At 41.0% G+C, this 12,228-nt stretch overlaps 1 protein-coding gene across 1 annotated transcript in view; it reads left to right on the forward strand.

Moving 5' to 3' along the window:
- LOC109901059 (neuromedin-K receptor) overlaps positions 1-5,548 on the forward strand; it is a 33,715-nt gene extending 28,167 nt beyond the window's left edge. The window contains exons 4-5 of the mRNA XM_020497054.2: positions 2,534-2,730; positions 4,322-5,548. Coding sequence (XP_020352643.1) covers positions 2,534-2,730; positions 4,322-4,628 — 504 coding nt within the window. The 3' untranslated portion in view covers positions 4,629-5,548. The remainder of the gene's footprint in view (positions 1-2,533; positions 2,731-4,321) is intronic.
- The last annotated feature ends 6,680 nt before the right edge of the window (positions 5,549-12,228 follow it).

Here is a 12,228-nt window from a genome sequence, read left to right on the forward strand (position 1 = left end):
GGTAACTAAAATCAATGAAGACAAAAGGAGCGGAAGTCTTTTCTCAGCTTTCCTGCCAGTCTCTCTGTAGGCCAAATGGTCAGCTTCCGTTTCTTTAATCTTCGGGGCCACAGGTCCTTTTGAGGGGAAGAGTCTCTCTATGTGCAATCAAAATAGCAGTCTTTCCGCAATGCATACACAGATACACACAAGCTCTGTTATTCTCTCCTGACTTTCGGATCTGCCGCCCACCTGGAGCAAAGATCACCCCTTCCTGTGAAGAGGATCGACCCTGAAAAGCGTCTTCGGTTTCTGAAATACTTGGGGGACTGTGGTGCAGACTACAGAATTACCACCAACTGGTGATAAGAGACTGAAAGCTGGAGTTCACTTCTTCCCATTTCAAACCTGCTGTTGATGTGTCTTTCAGAAACGGTGTTTTTGTCACCAGTTTCTCCCTGATGGAAAATTAAGGTTTAAATGGCTGATGTGTGTGGCGTTAAAATTGTTCGGTTTTTGTGTTTGTTTTTTTTGTATTTTGCTTCATCTTTGAGCAAAGGACCTGGATCTGGAGTGGGGTTTTTTAAGGAAGAAAGTCATTTTGATATCTAACCAACACTAACATACAGTGTCAAGAAAAAGTATGTGAACACTTTGGAATTACCTGGATTTCTGTGTAAATTGGTCATCAAATTTGATTTGATCTTCATCTAAATCACAACAATAGACAAACACAGTCTGCTTAAACTAATAACACACAAATTGTTGTGTTTTTCTTGTTTATATTGAATACATAATTTCAACATTCACAGTGTAGGTTAGAAAAAGTATATGTGAACCCCAAAGCTAATGACTTCTCCAAAAGCTAATTGGAGTCAGGAGTCAGCTAACCTGGAGTCCAATCAATGAGACAGGATTGGAGATGTTGGTTAAAGCTGACTTGCCCTATAAAAACACAAATTTGAGTTTGCTATTCACAAGAAGCATTGCCTGATGTGAATCATGCCTCGAACAAAAGAGATCGCAGAAGACCTAAGATTAAGAATGGTTGACTTGCATAAAGCTAGAAAGGGTTACAAAAGTATCTCTAAAAGTCTTGATGTCCATCAGTCCACGGTAAGACAAATTGTCTATAAATGGAGAAAGTTCAGTACTGTTGCTAATCTCCCTAGGAGTGGCTGTCCTGCAAAGATGACAGCAAGAGCACAGTGCAGAATGCTCAATAAGGTTAAGAAGAATCCTAGTGTCAGCTTAAGACATACAGAAATCTCTGGAACATGCTAACATTTCTGTTGACGAATCTACGATACGTAAAACATCAAACAAGAATGGTGTTCATGGGAGGACACCACGGAAGAAGCCACTGCTGTCCAAAAAAAACATTGCTGCACGTCTGAAGTTTGCAAAAGTGCATCTGGATGTTCCACAGCGCTACTGGCAAAATATTCTGTGGACAGATGAAACTACAGTGGAGTTGTTTGAAAGGAACGCACAACACTATGTGTGGAGAAAAAGGCACAGCACACAAACATCAAAACCTCATCCCAACTGTAAAGAATGGTGGAGGGAGCATCATGGTTTGGGGCTGCTTTGCTGCCTCAGGGCCTGGACAGCTTGCTATCATCGATTGAAAAATGAATTCCCAAGTTTATCAAGACATTTTGCAGGAGAATGTCCGCCAATTGAAGCTGAACAGAAGTTGGGTGACGCAACAGGACAACGACCCAAAACACAGAAGTAAATCAACAACAGAATGGCTTCAACAGAAGAAAATACGCCTTCTGGAGTGACCCAGTCCTGACCTCAACCCGATTTGAGATGCTGTGGCATGAACTCGAGAGCAATTCACAACAGATAACCCAAGAATATTGCTGAACTGAAACAGTTCTGTAAAGAAGAATGGTCCAATATTCCACCTGACCGTTGTGCAGATCTAATCCGCAACTACAGAAAATGTGTGGTTGAGGTTATTGCTGCCAAAGGAGGGTCAACCAGTTAATAAATCCAAGGGTTCACATACTTTTTCCACCCTGCACTGGGAATGTTTACACAGTGGGTTCAATAAAGAAATGAAAACTTATTGTTTGTGTGTTATTAGTTTAAGCAGACTGTGTTTGTCTATTGTTGTGACCTAGATGAAGATCAGATCAAATTTTATGGTGAATTTATGCAGAAATTCATGTATTTACAAAGGGTTCGTACTTTTTCTTGCCACTGTATATCTACAGTAACATACAGCTCTTACCAGACTCACTAAAGCACACACACTCATTAAAGCAAATGCAGCTAGGTGATGTGGAAGAAGGAAACAGGCTGGAGCTTCATTTATCTTCTCCAAAGGATGGAGAGACAGCTCCCTTTGCTCTCCCTTGAATAATAACTGCAGAGCGCACTTCACAACCTAATTAGCTTCAGTTGTCTGGCTGATCGAGTGGCAGGAGAATTTGCCTCTTTATCAGCAGACGCCACACAGTGTCCAGACAGCTCGCCTCACAGGGTTGAACGGGAATTGAACTAATGTTACACCCCCCCCCCCTCCCTCCCTCACCCCCAGGTGGTCAAGATGATGATCATTGTGGTGGTGACCTTCGCCCTCTGCTGGCTGCCGTACCACGTCTACTTCATCGTGACGGGCCTCAACAAGGCTCTGATGAGGTGGAAGTCCATCCAGCAGGTCTACCTGTCAGTGATGTGGCTGGCCATGAGCTCCACCATGTACAACCCCATCATCTACTGCTGCCTCAACAGCAGGTAAGGAGAATACACACATGTGCACACAGGGAGACCGCTAAGGCAAGCAGAAATGGGAGCATTCACGGGCGGAGGCACATACACACACATACATACCCACATAGCTATATTTTCATGGTCGATGGTTGGAAAGTGCGTGGAAAGTATATTTATGTTGTTGGCCTGCCTCTGTATAGGTTCATAACAATCCTTGAAAAACAGCTAAGGTGCATTAGAATCTCCTATATGAATATCCTGTAATCCTCTGAACAGAGCACACGAGAGATGTGCTTCAACAAAGGTCCAGGCAATGGCAACCCTGATAACAGTTCCTTTTGTGATGTTCATGCCCTCTTGAAAATGCACAACAAAAAAAATACCACATTAGGTATTTTAGGACTGAGGCTTGAGAGTAAAGCTACTCCAAGGACATCACTGAGGAATGCTGAAAGAGACCTGGAAATCAAAGCATCATTTCAATTGGTTACCATTGCATGCTTTCGGGAACATGTTCTTTTAAGCCACTCAGTGCTTAAGGTGGGTCGTTCGGTACCTGTGTGACTCATTCTCTCTGCAAACAGGAACAATGCAGGTAACAGAACCTGGAGGTATGACGTCGGGTGTAGTCATATAAGACCCTCGTGTACACACACTCCCACAAATCTACACATACGTGCTGTGTCTGTATTTCCATGGTCAATTAGTCCGAATGGCATGAAAAGGGCATAGAAATTGTGTATCCATCTTGACAAGCTTTATGCCTTAGTCTGTCCTTTAACTGGCCTTGGAAATCTCATAACCATATTAAACACAGAGCAAGACCTTGAAGAAGCTTCAGTGCTCTGAATCCAGACTCTGGGTGTTGATGAACTCTAGCTTGTGAATGAAGCTCCCCAGTGCACTTAGGTTCACACAGGCAATTATCTAAAGCACATAGCGCTCTTACCATCGACACAATCAGGCTATTCAGGAAGGATGTGCTGTGTGGTTGCTTTGCCCCCTTCATGATGTGAATATATAAAAACAACATAAGTAAATATTTCTTGGCTATTATAAGTAAATCTGGTCCGAGCCAAAATCTCCAGTTTTGGTAGAGTTTGAAGTATATCCCTGGACAGAACTCTATATTACAAATGTTTTATTTTATGTATGTATTTAAGTACTGTATTTTGTTGTTTATTATCTGGGTCATTAGTTGACTTTAAATTGATGGAGAACACAGGGCTGTGTATGTTGCAGTCGATTAGGTTTAGTTTCCTGTTTCCTAATTGTTTATTTGTTGCTGTGTGCTTTCGGTTGATGTTTAATGTCATTATACAACTCTCTCTTCAACCTCACTGCACTGTACACATTAGTATGTAATTTGTTTACTGCTGCCTTATGAAAATCAGATCATTATATGAAACCTGGATTGTGTTCAGTAGGTAGAAAACGTTCTGAAACGTAGTGACACAGGTGCTGTGCTACTTGAACTCGTCCAATAAGAACACAGAATCTCCTTTTCTGTTGGAAAACATTTTACAAACAGCGTGGCCTTGGAACACGACCCCGTTCGCAAAATCAAATCTCATTCACCCCCCCCCCCTCTCTATTCACCCCTTTTCCCCCCCAGGTTCCGGGCTGGCTTCAAGCGGGCGTTCCGCTGGTGCCCCTTCGTCCAGGTGTCCAGCTATGATGAGCTGGAGCTGAGGGCCACCCGTCTCCACCCGGCCCGCCAGAGCAGCATGTACACCCTGTCCCGCATGGATACCTCTGTGGTAGTGGTGTATGACCCTGTAGACGGAACAAACAACCAGAACCAGGCCAGGAAGAAGAGCTACGTCAACCAGAGAATGGAAAATGGGCTTGGTTGCAATGGGAACGGGGCCAAGGCTAAAGCAGGCTGCGCCCCCAATGCTGAGGCTGAGGACTTCTCCTAAAGGAGGGCATACTGGATGCAGACACACACTGTCAGGCATGAGCAAACACACAGGAATGTGTGGGTAGACATTGGGTAGACATTGCAAACATACATACACGCTGTCCTTGTCAATACACACACATGCAAACACACACTTTTCAAAGAGTTCAGAGAACATCGCTGGAAACACATTTTAGATGAGAAGCAGGAATTAATTGTCAAATATAACCATCAGATAGCATATTGTTGTTCGGTCTGTAATACTATGAATATCACTGAAGTGTACTGTATATAAAAACATCCATAAGAAAAAAAGATTTACAAAAAATGCCTGGCCAAGTAACATCCTGAATGCAATGGCTACTGAGTGTTTAAAACATGATGAACACCTGCTCTTTCCATGACAGACTGACCAGGTGAATCCAGGTGAAAGATATGATCCCTTATTGATCCACTTCAATCAGTGTAGATGAAGGGGAGGAGAAAGGTCAAAGAAGGATTTTGCTGGGGGTTTTTCCACGCTCAACATTTCCCGTGTGTATCAAGAATGGTCCGCCACCCAAACGACATCCAGCCAACTTGACACAACCGTGGGAAGCATTGGAGTCAACATGGGCCACCATCCCTGTAGAATGCGTTCGACACCTAGATTCCATGCCCCGATGAATTGAGGCAATTCAATATTAGGAAGGTGTTCTTGATGTTTTGTACACTCAGCTCCAAAAGTATTTGGCCAGTGAAAATGTGTTTGCTGTTTTGGCTCTGTATACCAGCACTTTGGATTTTAAATGATATGAGGTTAACGTGCAGATTGTCAACTTTAATTTGTTGGGTATTTTCTACTAGCGTAGCCTAGTGGTTAGAGCGTTGGACTAGTAACCGGAAGGTTGCGAGTTCAAACCCCCGAGCTGACAAGGTACAAATCTGTCGTTCTGCCCCTGAACAGGCAGTTAACCCATTGTTCCCAGGCCGTCATTGAAAATAAGAATATGTTCTTAACTGACTTGCCTGGTTAAATAAAGGTAAAATAAAATAAAATAAAATAAATAAAACCGTTGAGACATTACAGCACTTTTAGATTCTCTCTGCTACAGTAGATACCAGAGAGAAAACATTTTCTGGAGCAACCTATATCTTTAGGTAGTGTGTCCATAGCTACCATTTGTAGCAGTGTGTTTTAGCTGTAGTCTTATGTCATGTATAGAATGACTGGTCCCATTTTAAACAAACCACAACTTACAAAGACTTCATATAGCATACTAAAGTGCAGACTGTCAGATTTAATTTGAGGGTATTTCCATCCATATTGGGTGAACTGTTTAGAAATGACAGCACTGTTTGATTATGCACAAATACCATAACCCCTCAAAAATGCTAACCTCCCCTGTTATTGTAATGGTGAGAGGTTAGCATGTCTTGGGGTATGATATTTGTGCGTCTCTAACTTTCTCACTCCTCGTTATTTACGATTCATTCAGGATTATCCATAATCATGGTAGCATCCAGATTCATGGTGAAGTGTTTAGAAACGTGTTCTTATTGACGATAAAAGGGATGCCAAAAGGACACGATATTATTACATTGGGCACAAAACAATCTGAAATACCACCGAAACAGTCTCATCTCTATAGAGCTGCTGCCTATGCCGTCTGACAAAATCACTATTTTGTAGTTCTTCAAAGTAAATGAGGCATACTTTTATGACTGCTGAATACCAACTATCAATCACTTAGATCATCTATTTTCAGGTAGATACCTCCGAAGCAACAGCTACTCTCTATATCCCCTCATGATTGCACATTCTTCTCTGTCTTCAGTAGCAGGCTTAAAAGAAACACAGAGTGGACAAGTAGATGAGCAATGGCTTATGGTCATTGTAGTTAATCACCACCTTTTATGCACTAAACTATGTAGAATATTGGCATGTTGGAAACTACAACTCCCTACTATATTGGGGTACTTACGGTACATACGGTCTCCCCCAATAATCTACATGTGCAATGTGCAATGTGCACATTGAGCTCACAGAAAACCTCAGAAATAAATTGGAATTCAAATAATTGAACTGACTTTGGTCAATTAGTGGTTTTAGAAACTGAAAAATAATCTACATTTCGGTTAATTGCTCAGCACTACAAATACTAAACTTGTAAGTAAATTTTTCCCACTGCTTTTGGTCCCCTAAAATGGGAAGAGTATGTACTGTACAAGAAGTGCTGTAATTTCTAAACGATTCACCTGATATAGATGAAAATACCCCCAAATTAAAGCTGATAGACTGCATTTTAACGGCATTGTCATTGTATCATTTCAAATCCAAAGTGCTGGCGTACACAGCCAAAACAGCAAAAAATGTGTCCCTGTCCCAATACTTTTGGAGCTCACTGTATATAACATATTGTATATTATGAAATACTGTATAGATTTGAAACAATGTACAGAGTTCATGTGAAGAGCGACAGCATGCTACGTCATCAACGTATTGTTTACGCAATAATGTTGGCCAGTATTCCATTTTACAATGATGTGCTGGGGGGAAACAGGCAGAATCCATGCCTCGCTGACGACGGTTATTCTGTATGCACAGTCCGCATTGAGCTGAATGATCCTTTCTCATCACACACACACACAAACACACACACACACACACACACACACACACACACACACACACACACACACACACACACACACACACACACACAAACACTCAGCACGGTGGGAGATTTACAATTAACATGCCATGGAGGGGCCCATAAAATACACACGGACACCTCGGAGTACACCTAAACATTCCCTCCTTTGATCTTTGGCTTACGGAGCTATGATTGAAACACTGGGCTTGCCGTGTTAGTTTCTGGGTCATGCTATTGTAAACTGTATAGGCTAGACGACCGTGTGCCAGATCCTCATGTGCCGCTCTAACATCAGCACATTTGATTGACCTGTGTTTAAGATATAGGCTTGCTAGATACCAGAGAGAGAACATTTTCTGGAGCAACCGATATCTTTACGCTAGTGTGTCCGTAGTTACCATTTGTGGCAGTGGCTTTTAGCTGTAGTCTTACGTCATGTATAGAATGACTGGTCCCAGTTTAAACAAACTGCAACTTTTAGAAAGGCTTCATATGGCATACATACGGTCTTAGTAAGCACGGCACAGATTCTACGGCACGGCACAGACTGTCAAGTCTTATGTCATGTAGTTACATCCTGTATAGAATGACCAAAGTATCCGTCTATCCCTCCATTATGCCCCAGTTGTAACCTCTTTAGCCACTTAGTGATTTCCAATGGAAAAAACTGTTGATTAAACGCGCCAGTAAGAAATATCTTTGTTAATTGAGTTTTGATGGCATGCCATCACTGCAGTGAATCTGGTTTGATTACCAAATGGTCCCTCAACTTTTTTTCCCATAGTCCCGTGCGTGTGCAAGTGCGTGCCCTTGTGTGTGAGTGCATGTGAGAGTGCACGTTTGTGTGTGTGTGTGTGTGTGTGCGTGTTAGGTGTTAGTGTGTATGCACATTGTTTTTCCTCCATAGTCCTACATGGTCAACATTAGGCCACCATTGGCAACAAAGCAAACCAACGACCACACAAATGTGCACATAAATAACTAGCTAATTGTTTATTTAAAGTGGCGTCATTGATCTGAATCCGAATGCTTAGAACAGCGTAAATAGATGCCCATTTGTTACTGCTAATGTTTTAAAGCAGTGTCCATGTTTTTCTATGTTTGGGTAGCTTTGTGGTTGATACACGCTTTCAAATAGCAAAACACGTGCATGGAAAACTGATGTGGAATGAAAGTAGCAGATGACAATTGCTCGTCTTTGTTTTTTAGCTCCCCACCTCCTTTTATTTTGCCTTCATATTCCCATTGAGAATAACATCACCTCCTGCATTGTACGTACATATAGTACTGTAGCTTTGAAAGAAATGGCCACAATGAGGTTTTTATACGATCACAGTGTTTAGATGTGTGTGTGTGTGTGTGCTTGTGCGTGCGTGCGTGCTTGTGCCCACGGAGCAGAGTTTTCATGATCACAGTGTGTGTGTGTGTGTGTGTGTGTGTGTGTGCGTCCACAGTACAGTGTTTATATATGACCACAGTGTTTAGAATCTAAATGTCAGGTAAACCCTTGGGCCATCAATTAGAGGGGTGGTATTTCTCCCCTGTGTGTGTGGGTGTGCTTGCATGCATGTACTATATATAGTGCCTTGCGAAAGTATTCGGCCCCCTTGAACTTTGTGACCTTTTGCCACATTTCAGGCTTCAAACATAAAGATATAAAACTGTATTTTTTTGTGAAGAATCAACAACAAGTGGGACACAATCATGAAGTGGAACGACATTTATTGGATATTTCAAACTTTTTTAACAAATCAAAAACGGAAAAATTGGGCGTGCAAAATTATTCAGCCCCCTTAAGTTAATACTTTGTAGCGCCACCTTTTGCTGCGATTACAGCTGTAAGTCGCTTGGGGTATGTCTCTATCAGTTTTGCACATCGAGAGACTGACATTTTTTCCCATTCCTCCTTGCAAAACAGCTCGAGCTGTGAGGTTGGATGGAGAGCATTTGTGAACAGCAGTTTTCAGTTCTTTCCACAGATTCTCGATTGGATTCAGGTCTGGACTTTGACTTGGCCATTCTAACACCTGGATATGTTTATTTTTGAACCATTCCATTGTAGATTTTGCTTTATGTTTTGGATCATCGTCTTGTTGGAAGACAATGATCAATTTTTCAGTTTTTTGATTTGTTAAAAAAGTTTGAAATATCCAATAAATGTCGTTCCACTTCATGATTGTGTCCCACTTGTTGTTGATTCTTCACAAAAAAATACAGTTTTATATCTTTATGTTTGAAGCCTGAAATGTGGCAAAAGGTTGCAAAGTTCAAGGGGGCCGAATACTTTCGCAAGGCACTGTATATGTGTGTGTGTGTGTGTGTGTGTGTGTGTGTGTGTGTGTGTAATCCTTCTGGGTTTAAATTAAGTGCTGGCACTAGCACCAGGTGTCTCTTCAGCCTTTGTCTTGTTTGGCTCGACACTCCAACAAGAGAATAACCACGTTTGGTTTAGGGTATTTCTTCCCCTGACCAACGAGCCGTGTTCTACCCAATAGCCCAGCGCAGTATAAAGACATTACATACCATAGCTCAGGTTCCACGGCTGTCTGATAAGGGGTCTCTAGGGGGTCTTCTGCCAACTCCCTCATGGGGCAAAGATGATTCAAAGCCTGCTGCACCGGTCTTACCTTGGCCCCCCAAGGCCCTTGTAGCCAGTGAAGTGTTGTATTTTGTCACAGTTTGAATTGAAATGTAATGGGGTTTTTTCTCCAGATGACACACTACCCACCTGTGGCCCTCAGCTTGACTTAAAGGTAACATGAAAATAACAGCTGTGTGGATGGAGAAGAAAAAAACAGCCGGTAGTAAAGGTAACAAACTGTACGCACAACGAGTCACATTCAATAGCGTTATCAAATATCAGTGGGGTTGCATCGCTGTGACAGGCTGCATCACAAGTGATGGAATGTAGTTATTTAGTTTAATACTTGAGCATGATACCTAATTTTAAAGCAGTGCATTTATGCAATAAAATGTGAGGATTGGAGTCATTCTAGAAAATGCTATGGTGATATAGAGGCAGGAATTTGGCACGATGTTGTAACGGCAGTGAGCAGGTTAATCAAACGATATTAAGAGCATTATAACTTTGATCAAAGACATTTTCTAGATGTTCTTTTCGTGAAACGCACTTTCATGTGCTTGTTTTGACATGAGCTAATGTGACCATTCGATTTGATAGGGATGTGAATGCATATATTACTGTGAGATCAGGCTAGATTCAGTTTAATATCGCCATTCATCTTCTCTGCGAGGATTCCTTCCAACGTTTCCCTAGACGTGAAGTCAACACGGTCTTATCAGAATATGTGAAGATAGTGACGTTAAACCATTGTAGTTATATGCCACTTAAGCTTTTGTATTAGTTGTAATATCACTTACAATGACATGACTTACCTAATCTGATGTATTACTTGTGGGTCACTTATTGTTCTAATGTCATTGTAAAGACGCATTGTCTAAGATTAGGGACAGGTTGTCCTAATGTTCTATAACGTCAACATTCTGACATATTTCTAATGAGGTATGTCTGGTGTAGTGTTGCTGGGGAATGCCAATAGAATGTTCTATAACGTCAACATTCTGACATATTTCTAATGGAGATATGTCTGGTGTAGTGTTGCTGGGGAATGCCAATAGAATGTTCTATAACGTCAACATTCTGACATATTTCTAATGGAGATATGTCTGGTGTAGTGTTGCTGGGGAATGCCAATAGAATGTTCTAAGCCTTTATGAAAGAATGTAAAGAAACTTTAGAGACGTTATGATTCAAGAATGTAAAGAAATACTGTATTTGCGTCGTGTATTTCATTACGTGTTGTCATAGTGTGTTTTAGCGACAGTTTTTATCATTCAATGGCAAATCAAGCTTTTCATCGATACTCCATTTGTTTTGATACAGTGTTGGTATTCATTAAGATATGGTTTGATACAACAAGAAGCAAAATACAGCAACAACGGGGGGAAAAAATGTTGTGATGTCAGTCGTCCTTTGTATATTTGTGTTGCTGAAGACAATGTTTTAGGTTTAATGTATAACTAATGGTGCCTCTATCAAATGGTAGGTCTTTTTGCTTTGCAGCTGTCCAGATTTAACTGATTTGATAACACTTAAATGTAAAGGGCCCTGAATAAGGATATACCACAGGGTATTCAGTCATCACACCTTCACAGTGCTAATGTCAGCATACAGTATGCAACAAACTCCCAGTTGACCAATGCTGTGTAGTGACTTAACATTGGCATAAGATATTATGAATGTTCATGTAGTGCTTATAAAGTTGTAATGTGATGCTTATGCATGTGGTACAAAGTATTTCTGCACAACCTCTTCTAAAGATAGTTTTATATGGGCCAGTTTCGTGTACCCAGATTAAGTTTATTAATGTGCTCAAAATGTGCTTTGAATAGGCTTAATCTAGGTATGTGAACCCAGCCTGCACTAAACAGTATTGTTCTGCTATCAATGTACAAAATTCTGTCTTAGCTTAATGTTAAGGGTCTGTCTATGGTCTTATCGTGAATGTTTACATCTACACAACCAAAAATGTTGAATTTACAACACTTTATTGTAATGCATTCCAAATTGAAGAAACATACACTTGGAAAATACTGTTTGCTTAGATTGAAAAGTGTTTATGAGTTACATGTACATTTACAAGCGGCATATGAACAGTGACAAGCAGCATATGTATAACTTGCAGTGTTTCACAGTGATAACAAGTAGCACAGGCCCTTCCAATTTAAGACGTGTAATCATAAATCAATACATTCAATTCTGTACATTGTGAACAGTTTTGTGTTAGTTGTTTATGACCAACTGGTGGAGTTTTGGTTGACTTTCGTCACAACATGGACTTTGTCATTGTCAATGGAAAGTGATCCTGTAAATAAAATAGTTTTATGTTCTTTATTAGGTGTCCCTACTAATTCTTCTTGTTGATGCTGTGTCAACATTCTGTAGTATTTACATGATCTGAC

This window comes from Oncorhynchus kisutch, linkage group LG12 (genome assembly GCF_002021735.2).
Source record: "Oncorhynchus kisutch isolate 150728-3 linkage group LG12, Okis_V2, whole genome shotgun sequence".
Lineage (NCBI taxonomy): Eukaryota > Metazoa > Chordata > Actinopteri > Salmoniformes > Salmonidae > Oncorhynchus > Oncorhynchus kisutch.